General features: G+C 52.6%; 1 protein-coding gene across 3 annotated transcripts in view; it reads right to left on the bottom strand.

The window, feature by feature from the left end:
• NEDD4L (NEDD4 like E3 ubiquitin protein ligase) overlaps positions 1–17,652 on the bottom strand; it is a 293,932-nt gene extending 276,280 nt beyond the window's left edge. For all 3 annotated transcript variants that reach the window (XM_045850050.1, XM_045850051.1, XM_045850052.1), the window contains exon 1: positions 17,262–17,652. In XM_045850050.1, the coding sequence (XP_045706006.1) occupies positions 17,262–17,309 (48 nt within the window). In that variant the 5' untranslated portion in view covers positions 17,310–17,652. The remainder of the gene's footprint in view (positions 1–17,261) is intronic.
• Between the last annotated feature and the right edge of the window lie 1,580 nt (positions 17,653–19,232).

Below are 19,232 nucleotides of genomic sequence, written 5' to 3'. Positions count from 1 at the left end.
GCTGCCTTCCCACTGTAGCAAAGAAAACACATGACCACTTGTTCTTTCTAAGGCAGGCAATATTAGAATAAGGTATCCCTCACTGGGGAATCTTGGAACAGAACAGGAAAAAACCAAAGCCAAATCAGTTAAGCGCTGAGTAATATTAGCACTAATACAGTGAATAGAACGTTTGTCATTTTTAAGTTTGCTCTTCAGTATTGGGCTGAAATGAGAGGTGTTCCTGTAACTGATACCACCCCTTCCGTTTCTCTGCCAGAACTTCCCGTTACCACTTTCAGGTCACACACGAGACTCCGACCCAGCAGGGGAAAGAGGATGCCGCATGGAGTTCAATGTGTGTTCTCTGATGCAGGCTAACAGCCATTACATCCAGGGGACAGCAGCAACAAACAATGGAGTGTCAGGTCTTCCTTCTTGCCCATTGTCCTCGGATTTTGTATTAATCTGTGCCATATGAAAGCATCGATTCGCCCAACAGAAAGGCCCCACCGTTTGCTTACCGAACTCCAGGACAGCATCCCCTCTGCTAGCCTCCCTTAAGCTCCTACTTTCTAGCAGAACTGGCATCAGATTGGAAGGTGCAGCCAACAGGATTCCCTGCCTGGACTCCGGAGTCCCACCCTCTCGGGACAACAGTCCGATGGGGGAAGTACAGAAACTGCACATTCGCCAGACAACCCCAGAAACCCCAGCACCAGCCCAAGCCCGGTGTGGCCAGCGAAAAAAGATAAGACTTGACCAAAAAACACAGAGACATCGCGCCCGCAAAAGCACCTATCTCCGTCTCAGCAGGGCAGCCCCCTTCTGACCAGCATCCGGGGACTGTACCTTAAAACGCATCACTGTGAAAACACCGACAACCCAAAATGTCTCCAGGCACTTGCAAATGTGTGTGTGTGTGGGGGGGAGGGTGTAAAAGAGCCATCGGTTTAGAATAAAAGCACTAGGTATTTAATAAATGTATGTTTTCTCCCTTCCTCCCACCCACTTCTCTGAAGCAAGAAACCTGGGGGTTATTCTAGACTCCTCCCTCTTCCTCCCTCTTCACCTAGTCAACCAGCAAACAAACCCAGTGTCCACTGCCTCCTACATACCCCCTGCCTTCATCCCCCTTGCAACGAGTCATCAGCTCTGCCTGGCCGGCTGTGGGACCTCCTCCTGCGGCCCACCTCGCCCGCATTCTCCCCCCAACTGCACGGTGAGCATGAGAGTCGCACAGATCAAAACAGTTTCTCCAAGTGCCTCAGAGGAAAAAGTCCTGGTTCCTTGGCCAGGTCCACCCAGCTGTTCACAGACAGCCACTTCCTCCTGTGACTTCCACTTTCTTAAAAGGGCAAGAAACAGCCACTGCCTGCCCCAGGGCATCGGCTGGAAACCGTCAGGATGCAGACTCCAGGGGCAAGGCCACCTGGCGAGGAAGGGCACAGTCCCTGTCGCCCAGGTGTTAAAAATCACCACCGAGTGGGCAGACTGAGAAGTCGCTCCTCCCCGAGCGACAGGGACAGCATGAAACTTGGGACTTGCCCACCACCATTCTATCCATAACATTGCATGTTACTAGGCACTGCTGCCCCTTCCTGCAATTATGTACCTGCTTTATCTTTGTCTGAGGCCAGCCTCACTCCAACACACGGGCGGCACACACAGGGCCCGCAGGCCGAATCCGGCCTTCTACCTTGCTTTATCCGGCCCAGTACCTTGTTTCTACCTGGCTCCCACTTAACTGTTAAGGAGTAGTTACACTTATACAGTTCTAGAATTACATTCGACCTTTGAAGGCAACCTCGAGGCTGATGTGGCCTCCAGTGCAAATGAGTTTGACACCTCTGTGCCTAACAAGACTGAGGTTTGACACCTCTGTGCCTAACGACACTGAAGTTGCTCGACACTGAAGTTGCTCGAGAGAACTGATGAACTGTAAGAGTATAACAGGGTTGCAGTGAGGGCAAAGGGAGAAATGAGGTCAGACGACACCAGGCAGTGAACTGTGGTTTTGAACATATAATTAGAACAGTGTTTCTCAAGGTAGAACATTCTGCTTAAAAAGGGGGGAAAATACTCCCAAGTCTAGGTGCTGACTTAAACATTTTGGTTCCTTCACTTACAGGGACATGAAGCTGGGTCTCCATCCTATGGCACTTGCTGCCACCCAGCCGGTCCCCTGGGTCAGTACAGCGACGCCACCGCGGTCGTGTTCTGGTATCAGCTCCATGCTCCGCCTTCACTGTGCAGAGGACGCCGTCACCATATTATGTCCATTTCTGCCTCGTCCCCTTAGCACGGCCCCACTGGAGGGTCACTTACGCCAACACAAAGATGATGTCCAACCACCTAAGAGCCGGTCAGCCAGCACTTGCACCAACCTGCCGGCATGAGCAGACCCCCTCTCGGTTCGGCACCAACCTCTCCCTCTCGGCCACGCACACACTCAGGCAGCTGCCAGCTGGAGAAAATCCTGGGTCCCAGCAGGGACCCAGGTTCCTGCTTAGCAGCAGCCACATTTCTCTGCTAACCCCGAGGGTTACCTCGGTGTCTCCCATTTCTTTCCTCTCCCCCACGGAGCACGCCTACCAACCCTCCTGGCCCAGCTTTCGCCCAGATCACTAAGGCATTCTCACTTTGCCAAATCCAAGCACACTCACTTACTGTCCTCCACGACACAGAGGCATCTCGGCAGTTCCACTCCCTGTCCCCTTTTCCTGAGACCACACCGGACCAGACGCTAGAGAACAGCCTGCCTCAGTGGCCAACCCCCCAGAGATGGGCAGGCCCAGGTCCTGTCCCTGCCCTGTCCCTAGTGCTCATCATCTCCCCTGGCCTCAGGGCCTCACCTGCCAACCACAGGCTAAGCTCCCCAATGCCCCGTCCCTGGCCCCGACAGCTCTACAGGGTCCCAGATGCTTGCATCCCTGCCTGCTGCCATCCCACGGATGCTCAGTAGGTACACTGCTCTCAACCTAACCTAACAGACCTTCTGACTTCCCCACTTCCCCCCAGTCCTGTTCCTCCTGCAGTCCTCCCCTCGCAACTGACATCGCACCTAACTGTTCACACCAGAATCCTACATGACCTCCATGTCTGTTCTAGCAAGGCCAGGGCCATCCCTCCAACAAATATGCCAAATCCGCCCCACTGTGCCCCTCCTCGAATCCCGGCCGACCACTGCCTCCTGGCCAGATCCAATGAGTTTCTTGGCTGGTCTGCGTATTCATTCCTGTGCTTCCCCCAGCAACCCTTTCCTCGCAGAGTCACTGCAAGTCACACATCAGGTCCTGTTACTCCTCTGCCTGAAGCCCTCCAAGGGTTCCCCGATGAGCTGAGAAAGCCCCAACCCCCCCACACTGGCTGTCAAGATCCTCGAGATCATGCCCCCATTTCCGTCACTGCCTGCGGGTCCCCCATCTCTGCCCCCCATACTCCAGCCAGGTCCGTTTTCTTCCTGCTCCTCAAGCTTGTTCCCATCTCAGGGCCTTTGTGCTTGCTCTTCCCCTCTGGGATGTTCTGTCCCCAAGCCCGGAGTGGCTGGCAACACCTTGTGCAGCCTCGGCTGAACGGCCGCACCCCGTCACACTGCAGGTTCCTGGAGAGCCTCCGCCCCTCCACGGCACCTGGGGTGCACGCTGCCTCACCCCCAGCCAGGACGCAAAATTTGCAAGCACGTGCCATAGCCTCTCCCTGACTCAGGGATGGCAGATGCTCAACACACACACCACCTGGGCTCACCACAACCACTCGCTCCCCATTTATGTTGGGCCTGATTCACGCTTAGAGGGGTTTTCTGGGGGCAGAGGGATGCTGTGCTCCTAGTGTGGGAAACCACTGCCTCTGTTTGGGGGTTCCCCACAGCGAGCATGTTGATGGGAGGCTGGGCCCACCCCCCCACCCCCCCAAACCAAAAGTTTAAACAGAGAGGAAACGAGCCCCTCTCACCCCTCCCCCAGCAGCCAGGGCTGGGAGCACATGATGGTGGTTGGCCAATCAGAGGCTCCTGCCTGAGTCTCCCCCCACCCCCCCCCCCCCCCCGGGACTCAAAGAGGAAGAGGGCGGGAAAGAATGTGCACGAATTTGCAAGAATTTGCATAGCAGGCCGGGGACTGCCGGCCGAGAAAGGCCTGCTTGCTGGGTTGACTCTGTGGCTGGCTTCTGAAAACCTGAATGGTCAACAGCTCCCCATGCAGCTTTATTGTAAAACATCCTCCTAAGTGACAAGCGTGCCCAGACGGTGTGCGAACCAAGTGGCTGCCGCTGAGCACCTGCTTTCCTTCTGGAGTCTGGGATTTTCGTCCGTGCTAGGCTATATAACAGAAGCCTTGGGTGCGGAGACTCTCACGAGATCCCCTCTAGACCACATTCCATCCGTGCTGTCACGGCCATCACTAGAGGAGGTCCGTGTGCCCTGCGAGATGCCTCTGGGAGAGGACTCCGGGCACCTCGAGCCTGGTGTCCTCCGGTTCACTCTTGCGCTTGCTGACTTACGCCGTTCCCTTTCTCTGTGGTAACCATGGCTGGGCACACAACACCGCCTGGCTCTGTGACCCCTTCTGTGGAGCCACTGTGCCTTCGAAGGGTTGAGGGATCCCCCCCCCCCCCACTGCACAGGTGGGGGCATGGGCTGATATGGCTCCAGCAGCAGGAACACCACTTCACAGCCTTGGGGTGGACGGGCAGTGTCTGGGGGCCCCGAGGGCCCTCGCTGGAAGATTCCTGCCGCTTCTCTGGTGCCCGGCCTGCCTGTCTGCTGTCCAGGCCTGGCTCTCCAGCTTTGCAGGTCCTTCTGTGCTGTGCAAAACACCCTCATTAACTCCCTTGCTGCTTCAGTTTGGCAGAAACGGTCACTTGTTTGCAGTCAAGTAGCCCTAACCACCACCAATTTTGTACCCAAAAAAGTGCCATGCCGTGGCTGGGCTGGGGGGAAGGACCTGTAAATCCACCACAAGCCTAGTCTGAAAATGACAGGGGACTCAAGAGCTGGAAAATTTTAGTTTCAGGCAATAGTTAATAAGCCTAGTAGTTAATGCATTTAAAAAACTATCATTTCAGGCCCTGGCTGGTATAGCAGCTCAGTGGATTGAGTGCAGGCTGTGAACCAAAGGGTCGCCAGTTCGGTTCCCAGTCAGGGCACATGCCTGGGTTGCAGGCCAGGTCCCCAGTAGGGGGCGCTCGAGAGGTGGCCATGCAAAGTTATTTCGCTCCCTCTCTTCCCCTCTGTCTAAAAATGAATAAATAAAATCTAAAAAAAAAAAGCTATTGTTTCAGGAACTGCAGAGACAGCCCACCCTGACTCCAGGAGACCTCTGTGCTCCAGAAGAGACCACCAAGGTGGCATGGGAGCCATGGTGTTCCAGGGAGAGCCAGTCCTCTGCCCAGGACACAGGACACAGATAAAGAAAAGCACCGGGCAACCGATGAAATGTTCGGTAAACTGCCAGAATGCAGCTTCTATCTGATTAACCTCTTCCCTGAATTCCAAACCCCGTACCTACACTGCTCTTCTCCTCATAAAAAGGGGTGGTTTAAAGTGGAATGTGAGGCGGTCTGTTCGGGTACGTAACCCGTCTTCGCAGATCGCTGGCCATCTGCGGAAGGCACCCACAAAGATTCAGTCCCCGCCGTCTCTGCTCATGGGGTCTGGTGGCGACAGGCAGCACAAACACCGGTCTTCCCAGTTCCCAAAAGGCAGAGCAAAGGTAGCCTGGGCTCGAGCACCCCTGGTGTCTCTTGGACCCAAACCGTGTGCCTCTTCATTCCAGGCTATTTCTGAATCGCCTCGAGGCAGAAGCAATGGGAATGAGCTGGGTGGAGAGCCCTGTGGCGGAGACACAGAACTTCCCGGTGCCGGAGACTTCATCTAGATAACAGAACCAGCCCCCGGGACTGACTGGAAGCCAAAGCACACGGATCCTCAGTTTGCACGGGCACAGCGCTGCCAAATGCTCCGCTCGGGGGGACTCCAGCCTGTGCCTGTGCTCAGCCCCAGACAAACAACCCTGAGCCCCAAGCAGGGCCAATGAGAGGCACTCCAGCGCCAGGTCCTGTCCCATCCGGGTGCGGCTGTGGAGGACGAGGACCGGGGAGAGAGTCCCACCCTGGACTTCATCCAGCGCGGCTGGAAGCTGCCCGACTGGCCGAGCAAGGCAAGGACGGCCTGCTGTTCCCGTTCGCCAGCTCCCTCGCTGCGTTCTCTCCCCTCTCCCCCAATGGGAGGTTTATTGCAACATCCTGTTCCCTCTTCACCTCTGTAGACTGATGTTTTGGATGGTGGCGGGCATAACCTTTTCAGCTGTAAGTCACCAGAACACTAAAAAAAAATTTTTTTTTTAAATCTCCTTTCAGGTGTAAGAGAAGGAGCAGCGAACCCCCAGAGGTCCTCGCAAAGCTTAGACGAGTACTTGGCGCGTCCCGGGGGGAAGGGACCACGTGCCTTCCTGAAGCCGTGGGCTTCTCCAAAGTGGTCTAGATCTGAAAGTGGGTTAGCCAGGGGGCGGGCTGAGGGCCACTGTGGACTGCGGCCCAGCCCTAGGGGTGGACCATTACGATGCGAAAGGTAATTCCGCCCCCTCCTTCCTCAGTGACCGGTGCAGGGGCGGCAGGTCTGAGCCTCTGTGGGCCAAGGAGACACGACAGGAGGTTTCCTGGGTGGTTCCGGGAATGAGATTCCCTTTAACTCAAGAGAAAGCCACAGGGAACCATTCTCTTTCCTCTGCAAGTGGAAAGAAAGAGCGCAGCTCCGACTGCCACTGACAGCCACGTGGAGACCAATAAGGGCCCTGAGGAGGGCCAGACGGCTGCTGGCAGAGAGGAGAAAGAACTGGATTCCTTGATGACATCGCTGAACTGGCACAGGTCCTTGCTGTCCTGTGGGCACTTGAGAGACGCATCATAACTGAGCAAAACAGATAAGGGTAGAGTCTCTGTGACAACTATCGATAATGTACCACAGACATGGGGGCCATAACATGCAAATTGCTACTGGCCACTCCAATGCCACAATTTTAAGATCCTGTCACCTGCAGTCACCTGTCATCTGTAACTCTGGAGGGATGGGAGAAGTCGGGGAGGACGGTGTGAGTGCAAGGAACCCACCACCCTGTCAAACACACGCATCAATGGTAAGATGCATCCTTATTTCAGAAATACCAAAAGGCTCAGGGCGTAGCAGCACTCGGTTGGTGGGAATGCAGGTCCATGCAACATGAAGGTAGACAAAGTGGAGGTTCCTCAAAGAATTAAAAGTGGAACTGACTTATGACCCAGCAACTCCACTGCTGGGAAAATACCTGAAGAAACCCCAAACACGAATTCAGAAGAATATGTGTACCCCAAAGGAAGCGACCCAAGTGCTCATCACCAGGCAAATGGATACAAAGGCTGTGGTGCACGTACACAAGGGGATACTACTCAGACACTAAAAAAAAAAAAAAAAGACAAATAAAATCTTACCATTTGCAATGGCATGAATGGACCTGGAGTATTACACTTGAATGAAATACCTCAGACAGAGAAAGACAAATACCACGTGATTTCACTTATATGTGGCATCTAAAGAACAAAATAAACAAACGAAATAGAAACAGACTCATGGACACAGAGAAAAAGACTCCTGGCTGACAGAGAGAAGGGGGATTGGGGAGCCTGGTGGGAAAGGGGAAGGGACTGAGAAGCACAAATTAGTTGTTACCAAACAGTCTCGGGGACATAGAGCACAGTGTCGGGAGTACAGTCAGTCGTACTGTGATAGCTGTCTACAGTGCCACGTGGGCGCTAGAGCTACGGGGGCGGGACGCTCTGTGAAGTACAGGACTGTCTGCCCACTGTGCTGCACACCTGGGGCGAATACAGAATACTACTGAATGCAAACTGTAGTTGGAAACGAACAAAGTTTCAAAGGCTTGCAGGGGCAGATAAAGACAAGTCCCGGATTAGACATAACCCGGTATTTGCTATCTGCTCTCTTCTGCTCGGGAAGGGAGCGCCGTGAAACGTACGCTGGGAAACAGGGGTACTGTGGTGGACACGACGAGTCACCGGGAAGGCAGAACAAAGAACTACTTCTGCTCGCTCAGAGATCTGCACCAATGACCACAGCTGTGCATGGCTATCACTTTGACACCTAAAACTATTCAACGCCAGAATAGGGTAGTAACAAGACCACAAACTCAAAACCCAAGGAAACGAGAAGAGAAACAGGTTTAAGGTTCAATCACACGCCCTAATTTTCAGAGTATGCACAAAAAAATCGAAACACTACTAAAGATTTAAATTACTTTGATGCAACTGTAGTGCAGACAAGGGTGAAAAGACACATCTTCAGTGTCCACAGTGGAGAAAATGAAGCGTGTATTTTGCAAGCTGCGAGAGAAAAAAAGAATCTAGCTCACCAGCCACTTGTTCTGAAAAACAGTCGCCCCTTGACCCTTCCCCCCATTTCCCACCTGGATGGTGAGCGCCTGAAAGGCAAGAGTGACAATGCAATGACCTTGGCATCCTCCACACAGAGCACAAAGCAGGCCCGTGAGAAACATGCGTTCAACTGAACAAACTCTATTAACATTTGTACTGAACAACTGCTCTAAGTTTTACCCGAAGCTTGAAATACATGCATTTGGGAGGTTTCTTTCTGCCTCACTTTTACATTTTTATCTTGGGGGGGGGGGAGTTCACCGTAGAAATATAGAAAATGTAAATAAACAAAAAAGATAATGAAAATTACCTGTAACCCCTCTATTCAAACAGAACTACCGTTAATATCCCAGGATATATTCCTAGTCATTTTTGTGTGCGTGTAGACACTTTCAACCACAAAAGGATTTTACCGTTTTGTAGAAATAGTGCACTCACTGTCTTGAGCCCACATTTTCCACTGACTACTCTGTTACTGACATCTCCATGCTATTAACTATTCTTCAGGATCTCCCCACCCAACCCCCCACCCCCGGGGTTGCACAATACTCTTTGCCACCTCACTTCTCAAAGGAAAGGAGGAAGCACTTACCTTCAAGTGCTCTCTCTCTCCCCGATAACATTCCCTGAACACGGAGACAGCCATTCCCAAGACAGGCGGCGTGGCACAGACCGATTTCTCAATTACTAGCCCAGCCGTGCTCGAGAGCTCAAACTCAACACACACGGTCCAGCTCCCTCTGGATACAGCTTAATTCAAGTGCCACACACATTCACTCTCTGGCGTCAACAAGCAGGGAGCAACCACGGCCAGTTCAGGTTTAAAAACTAACGCACAGGTCGGTGGTGCTATGGTTGCATCCAAATGTCCCCCACGATACATGAAGCGTTAAAGGAACGAGACACAATAAAAGGAAGCAAACTGATTTTCAGTTTTGGGGTTTTTTTTCTTGAAACCTTACACTCTTTTCCCTTTCCAAACTAAGCTGGTAAAGATGAAGTTAGCACCTTGATGGCACCCAAAGGTGCATCCATTATCAGCTGAGAGAGAGAAAATGGAGACCTAGGAGGAATGCACAAGCCACCCAGGCACAGGGCTGTCAAGCCCGGCACAGGGCATATACAAATGTCTGACCACTGTGCTGCACACCTGAAACTAACAGAAAATAAGACTGAATGTCAACTCTAACCGAAAGTCTTTTAAAGAAAAAATTCCCCTTTAGATCATCCTTCAGATTCTGAAGGTGTTTGGAAGACCTGTGAGGTAAGTACATGCAGCTTTTAATACAGAGGAATAAACATACAACTTTCTTCTTCATTAATAGTTAATACTGAGTGCTTACTAAATAAAGCAATTCTCTAAATAGCAGAGGCGTGCTTCCATTTCCGGAAAAAGTGACTTTCCAGCACACAGTTAAAGAAAATCCATTTCACGCAAACACCTTCGGTTAAACAACAGGAAAAATCGGTAGACAGTCTTCACCTTCTCCGTCATCTGGGACCCAAGCCTGTCCACACTGGAGTCCTCAAGCCGGGACACCTGACACAGGTGCCAAAATGCACACAGAAACCTTTAAATCCGGACCACTGAAGAAGGACTGTTTCACCTTGTACTGTCAAGCATTTAAACAGATGCTCCGCCACATGCGAGCAGTGCGGCCTCCCACCAGCTGTGCATGCCCTGGCCCCTCGTCCCCACTGCGGTTCTGCCTCCACCACAGGACCTCAGGGCGCCCCACAACGGAAGCCCGGCGTCACCAAGGGTTCTAGAAGACGCATCACGAAACATCGTCCAGAACCATAACCGAGGAGACCAAGGCAATCCAGGCCTTGAATGGAGCTGAAAAGGAGACATATAATGAAAACTGTGTCCAAGGCCAGACCAGGAAGAGCGGGCACGACACAAACCCTTGTCCCTGCAGCGTGGTGTCCCCTCCCTCATCCGGAGGTGCCCGGCCGCAAACAGAAGGACACAGAGCGCACGGTCTCTGCCTGGAAGACAGGAGGTGGATGCAGGCCTGAGCCCCCCAAGCAATCCATCGAAACGTCGCTTCAGATGCTAGGGCAGCCACCGGGGAAGGAAGCCACCCTAACCAGCAGTGGGACAGTTCTTGGGCCTGTTCATCTCCTTCCTGGGGCCACCGTCCCTACAAGTCCTCCCAAGTCCCACCTTCCCTGGGGGATCTCACATCCCAGCATTGAACACTAAAAAAAAACCCCACTCTTGAGTGGCCTTTGTTTCCCCTCGTGAACGGGAGTATACAAAGAACACAAAATCTCTTGGCGGATGCCCGCCTGCCAAGAAGTCACCCAACACTGAATTGGATGACAGCGAGGAAATCTGATACCCTCTCGCCATTAAACTTGGCCAGCGCTCAATACAGGACTCTGGAGTCGGGGACAAAAAGTCGACTGAAGTGTCAACTCAAGCCGGTTACTGCAGACACACTTATGTAATATGGCTTTTGTTCACCTAACGTATGGCAGTAATAGCTGCTGGCATCCGGGCCACTCGGGCTCAGAACCAAACATTCCAACTATAAGGAGATGCTGTGTCTTCACGAAATGAGGTCCTGGATAGTGGCACTGTTCTCTCTGCGGGAACCTGAGCCATGGTCTTGTCTTGCCTGAGGAATCGAGGGGCTCTCCGGCAGTCGAATACCCGAGAGCAGCAATAATTGTTACTTCCTTCTCAAAGTCAATGGCAGCAATCACGGCACGGTATACGCACAGCAGCACCAGAATTGTTCACAAGTCCTTATCCACCCGACAAGAAGGGCTATGACAGTGGTTCGTAAGGACTTTATGGGTTTATATGTTGTGGGGGCTTCTCTCAAATCCAAATGCCTCTCCTTCTTCCAAATGTTAGGAAGCCCTGGATAGAGGGAACCTTGAAAAAGATGGAAAACTGATGGTTTCTGATATTATTGCCCACAGTGAGAAATAGCACTTTAGGGGTTCTTATTAAATAAATGATTTTTTTTTAGTTTGTGGGAAAATACTGTTTTCTAAGTCTAGTTTCTTTATCCTTGCCTCTAAATTATGCTCTCATTTCCATATTCCACCAGCGAGCCACTCCCCAGCCAAGAAACATCACGGAACAGTAAACAGTACAAACATTGCCACCTATAGTCAGAAAGTGAAATGCATCTGTTTATACTGTGACCTGGAAGAGAAACAATGTAAAAACAGAAAGTAACATTTTGCCACACTTCTCACACCTGCCATTAATCCTGCCACCCTAATACTTATCAACATTATTACTTGTTATGTTATATTAATTCTCTTTAACATGGATTGACAAAAGATCAACACGTAGTTTGCTTTATTACCAAGTAACAACTAGCTCAATAAGACAAAAACACTTATTCAAAGACCTCCACTGTCAAAAAGCTTAAAAACTCTTAAAAATTTTGCATTTTTTTTTTTACTGTTACTTAAAATCTCTTTTTATTGTTACTGCTTGTCTAGGACCCAGAATCCAAAGGCAGCAATAAAATCTATCTCAGCAGATCTTCTAACTCAAACTAAAAATGTTAACATTGTCTCGGTCTATCAAAGAGCAATTAGCTTCTTCCACCAGTCCCTTGTACCATGTTTTTAATGACATTATTTAAATACCCGGACATTACAGAAAGGTTATTAAATTAGCAATGAGCATAAAGGTTCTTCCCCTCACAGTGAACGCAAAAGCAATTTAGTGGGAACTCCCAAGCAATGCGATGATGCCGCATTTTGAAAGCCTTTCTTCCTTGGGATTATTCACCTGCCCCTGACTACATAGCAAGCGTAGTGATGTTCCCAGAATCCAAAGACAACTTTCCAAGAAGTCTCCTGTGGCCGTGGGCACTCAGGGCACTGAAGAGACGCCAAGTGCCCTTCGATCGCGTCCCTCCACCTTCTGCGTGGCCACGAAACTGCAGTCACCCGAGGGGTCCCATTGTGCCCCTGTCCCCACCCCTTCGAGCAAAGCTATTTCTATTCCTTAAATTAAGGAAACTACTTCTCAGGAGTGAGATAATTCAAGCATTCTCATAAACAGAACAGAGACTAAACTGCCAAATTCCACAGAATCCTTTAAGAAAGTAACAATCTAAAGAAAGTGGAATGTAAAAACAATACATCGTATCTGCTGATGTTAAAACTCGCTTTTAAGTGCCACAGTTAAAACCTGGGCCCTTTTAAGATTTATTTCTCTAATGTAAGCGATCGTGGCGTGGACTGCAACGGGGTCGCCCGCAGGCTGAGCAGGCAGCTCACCGAGCAGTAGTGCAAGGCCTGACTCAGGGCCTGGGGAACCGGAATGAATGGGCAAGTCTCGCCTTCTCCCAGAAACCTGACTCTCCACATTCCCCTTTAGATCCAAACGGCATCCACACGGCCATTGCTGACGGCGATCCTGCAAGCACTTCGCACGGCCACAGAGAGGGCGCACAGGGTTTCTCAAGTAGTCTCTCGGACACACACACACGCCCACGAACCACTTTCTGCACATTAACGACCTGTGCGGGCTCCCTGTGTCTTCGCCGCCGAGGCCCACTTAAGAGCCCTGCCCTTATTCGGGGCATCTTCGCAGACAGCGAAGCGGACATCTGACCAGTGAGCGGGTGACAGAAAGGTGTTGTCTTATCGGGGGCATGGAAACAGAAGGCCCAGGGTTAGCCCGGAATTTCTAGCCAGAGCAGCTCACAAACTCGAAAACACCCTCGTGTTCATATGTTCACGTCTCTGAAATAAAGATGCTGCGGACGATCAACAGTGTATCACCGCCTGAGAGCCCTGTTTGTCGTAGGGGTCCCTAACGGTGCGCGTCTTAAAACTGGCGGCACCTTAAAGTAAACAAACTGTGATGCCATGTCAGAGGTTAACCCTGAACGTGTGTTACGGAGTGTCTGCTAGAAGCATGTGAGCAGAGGCCCCCCCACGACAGCAGGGAGCAGTGGGGTCGTGGCTGGGGAGGCACGGCCGCCACGTCTCGGAGGCCCCAACTCAGACCCACCACTCGCTGCTGCCAGCGAGAAACAAGCCCCGACGAAGTCGGGTGTTCACCACTTTCCAGGAAAATGCCCGAGCATTCAGACACTATGGAGACCACACATACGAAGCAGGGCTCCTGGTTAATTCTGGCCTAGAAGCCATCGGTTTACAACCCCTGACATCCAGATAAATATCTACCCCTTACTAATCGAGCCATGAAGACCCTTCATGATACTTGGAAGGGAGGGAGCGTGTTAAAAACCAGGGCTGTGGAATCAACAGAACTGGGTTCAAATCCTGACTCCATGGCTTCCCTGCTGTGTGTCCTTATGTGCATCACTTAACCTCTCTGAGTGCTCGTCTGTAAATAAGAGCAGACCTCACGGGGTTCTTAGGAGAATTAAATGAGATAGCAAGTGCATGAAGGCTGAACGCAGTGCTGGCTGCAGAGAAAGCATACAAAACATTGGCCGGCCATCCTTATTGGTATCAAGTTATGAGGGAGCGGCAAAGTACCATCCCCGGCTAGCCTGGCCTTCACTTGTACGCCATTTGCCTCATTCTAACCACCAAATAAACGTTTAAATGCCACATCTAATAAGAAAGCTGCCATTTAAACTTTCACCCACCAGAAAAATCTTTGCAATAATGGATACCTCAGATGCCGTAATAAAACCTTTCAGGTTAACAGTAACATTCATGAGTAAACAGGGCCAAAATGTGCTACAGACTGCCAAAGAAATACATAAAAACAAAAACCCAAACAAAAAACCACCAAGGAACCAAGCCAGATGCAGAAACGAGTCCAACCCGTTCTGATTCCAACCCAAATCTCAGCCTAGGCCCTGAGTCAGAAGTTTTGTTACTTTGCTAATCCCTCCAGCACCAAACATGCTTCATCTGATGGAGATTTCGAACTTGGTTACCCAGGCCGACCTGACTCGAATCTGGGCGAAGATGACCGACACCTCACCAGAGGAACGTCGCCCAGAAAGGCACCACGAAAACTACACGGCCCACGCACTCACGCACAAGCAAAGCCCACATGGGATCCCTTTCATTCCACAAGCAGGACAGGCCTAGCAACAATGCCCTCTGTCTCAGCATCCCTCGCTTTCTAGGTTAATGCAATGCTTCGCCACCAGCAGCGCTCAGAGCCAGAGGCTGCCTGAGTGGGGCTTCGCTGAGTGCACTCCAGCCAACGCACAGGGCTTTTCAATCAGCCTCCCGTGAAAATACAGAACTTGCTACAGATGGATAAGAGGTCTGTAAGGTGACTCTCCTCTAGACCAGTCTAAGTATCTCCGGGTGTGACAGTCTGCAGCACACCCAGGGCGTGAGCTGATGTGCACCCACAGTTCACACGCTTTGGAAAAACAACCCTGCCTGTTTGTTCCATCGGGCAGTCGACTTGAAGAGCCGGTGAAAATCTTCCACTTGTTTTCTTTCACAGGCTCACTTGGAGAGACGAAACAAAAATACGAACCTCAACAATTGGTTGTTAATATTCTACGAAGGAAGGCATTCCCTGATTTTTTCCGAAGGGCAACCTAACAGCCTGAAACCTCCCATAAAAAGCAAACACCACAGAAATGTGAAATCATCAAAACAGCCCTGCCTGATTTTTCACTGGGAGAAGCTGGAAGAGAAAGACAGATACGACCTGTCTTTAGTAATATGATGTGTGCGAGCTACACAGGGGCCAGCAACACGCCATCGAGTAATAAAAGGTCTTCACCCTCCCTTGTGGTTCCCCACCCAGCCCCAAATAACCCTCCAGCAACGTGTGCAGGAGTGAACCCAGCCATTATCTATCTATCTCTCTCTCTCTCTCTCTCTCCCTCTCTCTCTCTCTCTCTCTCTCACACACACACACACACACACACACACACAGATTCTCCTTATATTCCATCCTGCACTGCCACACTAGACACAAGATCTTCGGTATGAACACATCTAGACAAAAGTGGCCCGGCGCACTCTGGGTAGGTTCTGACCCTGGCTGTCCATGCAAGCAAAGCCCCAACAACAGCGATGGGCATGTGATTCATTTATCCCGTTGCATTTCCCAAAACACTGGTAAATTTGTTTTTTTCAGGGAACTGTTAACAATAATCATGTAATTTTTTAAAAAAGACCTAAGATGAAACGCAACTCTCTTCACCCTCCACTAATACCTCGAGCTCCTGCTTTAGGAATGTCTGCACCTCAGCACCTTCCAGAAAGCTCAGTGCCTGCCCCCTACTGCTCTTAATTAAATAGAGAAGTATAGAATGAAAGAGAAAGCAACTCCAAGCACCCAGGAGCCAGGGAGAGAAGTGCCTGGGCCGTTGAAACAAGGCTGTACTTTCCACCAATCCCCAGGCACCTGCACGAACACGGTACATTATTTTACACCCGCACAGCATGGACGAAATAATCAAAAATGTAAATCACACATTATCTGCATTGTGATCATTCTTTGATAAAATACCACAGCAAGCTTTCCCTAGTACCACGGGGGGGGGGGGGGGGGGAGTCACACCCTCCCCCTCCAAGTCACCTATGCCATTGCACACTTCCACAGCACATGCCCTCGGACCGCGCCAGAGTGCAAAAGCTGGTGGTGAGCGAGAAGCCATAACGTGGGTTATGTCCCAGATAATGGACTCTTGGTTAACCCCGCCCCCATCGCCAGAGAAAGGGGGGGACCTGAGAAAAGAAACGACCCAGAGGAAGAAGAGAAATCCAGAAATCCTTGAATTCCCAGGCATCGGCTCTTCATGAAATGCACAACTAGGATAGGAAATACCTCCCTGCTGAGTAATGCTTCAGAGGTTGTAAATTCACCTCTCGAAAGGGGCGCCAGACCTGAGCGCGGACCCCGCCAGATGGCAAACCCCTCCTACCTGCTCCATCCAGCCTGCCTGTCACGCCGCACCAGCGACAGGCCTCCCCCCACCCCCCTTTTTGGCCGAGCGACACACCAATGAGAGCCGAGCGTGGCGGAGCGAGAGAGGGCTAGGCAGTGATTTAGCAGGAACGGTTCAAAAAAGGGGAGTGGGGAATCGCGAGGAGAGGGTGAGGGTAAAAACAAAGCCCTTTCCCGGGAAACCGACAGCCTTCGGGGCGTGGCTTATTTAATTTGCTGTATTAATAAAAAAGATTGATTGAGCTTTTGTCTCTCCACCCATCCCAAAAGGTGCGAGGCTTTGATCCTTGCGAGGAAAAAAAATGGCAGGGCTTGCAAGCTTCCTCCAAGTTTCCAGGGGCACCTGCCACCATCCTAGACCTCTTTCCTCAACCAGAAAGACCCCCAAATCCACTCTCCAGGCTTTAGACCCTGCAAGAGAGGACAGACACACAGCAGCTCCACGCGCTCACCCACTCCCACCGTGACAAGCACACACGCGGAGATAATCATCGTAAAGAAAGTTCAAGGGAAAGACAATTCCGTTTCCTCCGGGCTGTGGGTCTGCAGCCCCCACCCAGACGTGACCCACATCATGGACTCCCAGGCTGCAGGGGCGAAAGGCGGAAAGTTGCCCAACAGCCCGGGGAGACGCGGCTCCGAGAGCAGAAACTCGCGAGCAGAGGCGCACGCGCCTCCTCCCACCTAAAGGTGGAAAGCGGCGAGTGAACCCGGGCTCCAAGGGCGTCGCACTGCTTTATTTACAAACAATGCGCTTGGCTGGGGGAGGGGGCACAGGCGCTGGGCCAAAGGCCCCCCTGCCCCTCCCCACACACACACACCGGACTCTGCTGGGGAAGCTCCCGCGTTTGGGGTTCCCCTGCAGGCACGGGGAACGTGCACCCCCGGGGTCGCCCTAGTCCCCACCCCCTGACGGGCACCAGGCAGGAACTCCCCAGGGAGTCCCGGGAGGGAAGGGAGAGCCGCTAACCTCATCTTCCGAGAGTCCGTAGATCGGCTCCCCCAGCCCGGTCGCCATGGAGCCGGCGCCCCGCTCGGGTCGAGGCACTCTCCGGCAGCTGGGCTGCGGCGCGAACGGCCGAGTCTGCGCCCCTCCTCCGGGTCTGGCCGGCCCTGCGCGCGCCCCGCGGCAGGTGAGGAAGCCCGATCTGGCGCCCCGATCCGGCGCCCCGGCTACTGCGGGAGCCGCTTCCTCCCAGAAGGCTGCGGTGCGGACTGGAGGTCCGGGGCGCGCGGTGCAGCGGACGGCGGCGCGGAGCTGAGCCCGCCCGGCTTTCCCTCCCCGCGGCCCGAGCCTCGTGCCTCCCTCGCTCTCGGCTAGCCGGCTGCTCTCCGCCCCGCGCCGAGGCAGCTCTCAGCTCCCGAACCGGCTTGCCCGCCCCCTCGCTCGCTATCTCCCGCCCCCCCCTCCCTGCTCTCCCCGCCCCCTCCTCCGCCTCCGCCCACCCGGCGCCCGGAGGGGACCCTCCCCGCCCTCACCGGGGCGGGCACACGCGCCCCCCAAGCCAATCACGGCCGGGCTGGGCGGCAGGCCGGCTGCGGAGGTGGAGGAGTTTGGCCCCCCACGCCCACCCCACCCCCCGGGCCTCGGAGTTGCTCCCCTGGGCTCAGCGGGCTCACCCAACGGAGGGGTGCGTCCACCGAGAGGTGTCCGCGGGCGCCGGGCCCCCCCAGCTGACCCACCCTCTTCTCCCGCTTTCTCTCTGCTTTGGGGAGGGGGCGGCCTGTGCCTTTGGGGACGCTGAAGGCATTTTCCACAAGAAACACGGAACACTCAGTCCACGCCTCTTCCCCGTGGCCTTTTTATCGGGAGCCTTGAGCTCGCAGTAACTGTTCAAGTGGCTATTTCTAGACCCCTTTAAATTCCGGGCCACCTCCGCGAGCCGGACTTGGCAGCACGCTCGGCTCCCCGGAGTCGGTCCGCCCGGCCCGGCCCGGCTGCCAGCCGGGAAGAGGCTGCCCCACTGTGGCCGCCGGCCGCCACTGCCTGTGCCAGCCTTCCAGGGAACAAAACCAACACGGCGCCCGCGCGGAGCGCCCGCCCGCCCACTCGGAAACGGGCAGCGTGGTCCTTTGAGTAAAAGGCAGCTCATCTGTGAGCCGCAACGTGAAGTAACAAGTTTAAGGTTAGTCTCCGCAGATGCAAACCAGCAAGACATCTTATTGGCCACCGTAGGCTGCACTCCCCATCCCAACTCGCGTTCCTCCAGCGAGCAGTTCGTTCGTTGAATCCTTCAGATTTACAGGGATGCCAGAGACTCCTTTAAATAAGTGAAAGAAATCCGTCACTCGACTGTTTCAGGAAGTCTCTCTTAAATTGAGATGTGAAGTGAGCACACGAAGAAAACAAGCCGAACATGCTATTAGACTTGGAGAAGAAAACATCGAAGTGCCTCCTTGGGTATTAACGGGACGCGTTTAGGATGTTCACTTAAGTCCATTTCTTAAGGAAGGAGCACTCACGTGATCGAAAGAATCCTCATGGCGGACCCCAGCTACTTTACATGAGATCAGCTATATGCCTTCCTAGACTGTTTGCAAAAGAAAGGGGGCACGCCCTTCCTAATTTAAGCTCTGCGTGGCTTTCCTACGACATTACTGTGGTTTAAAACATATGCCATGTAAGAGGTTTCCTTTCAAGGCCCAGTCCCACGCAGTCAACAACACCCTACTCAGAAACCCACGAATCATGAGCCGGTAAAGCAGCAGTACTTACATGCCACAAAAGCCTAACGGAGAAGAAAAGTCTTTACGGAGAGCGTTTCAAAAGACTGGCCTGTGTTCATTCTCCCTGGCTAGAAGGAAATCACTGCTTCTATACCCTCCCCAGCCAGGCCTTTGTCAAGCTTTGTACAACTTATAATGTGGGGAGAAAGCAATTGCTCTTTCAATGTTTCTAAAAGAAAATTAGAGTTTCTCATTACGCAGGATGCCGCTCCTA

This window comes from Phyllostomus hastatus, unplaced genomic scaffold (genome assembly GCF_019186645.2).
Source record: "Phyllostomus hastatus isolate PE091 unplaced genomic scaffold, TTU_PhHast_1.1 phas_contig_80, whole genome shotgun sequence".
Classification (NCBI taxonomy): domain Eukaryota; kingdom Metazoa; phylum Chordata; class Mammalia; order Chiroptera; family Phyllostomidae; genus Phyllostomus; species Phyllostomus hastatus.
Note: the sequence above shows the minus strand (reverse complement) of the source record. Positions and strands in the feature narration are given on the sequence as shown.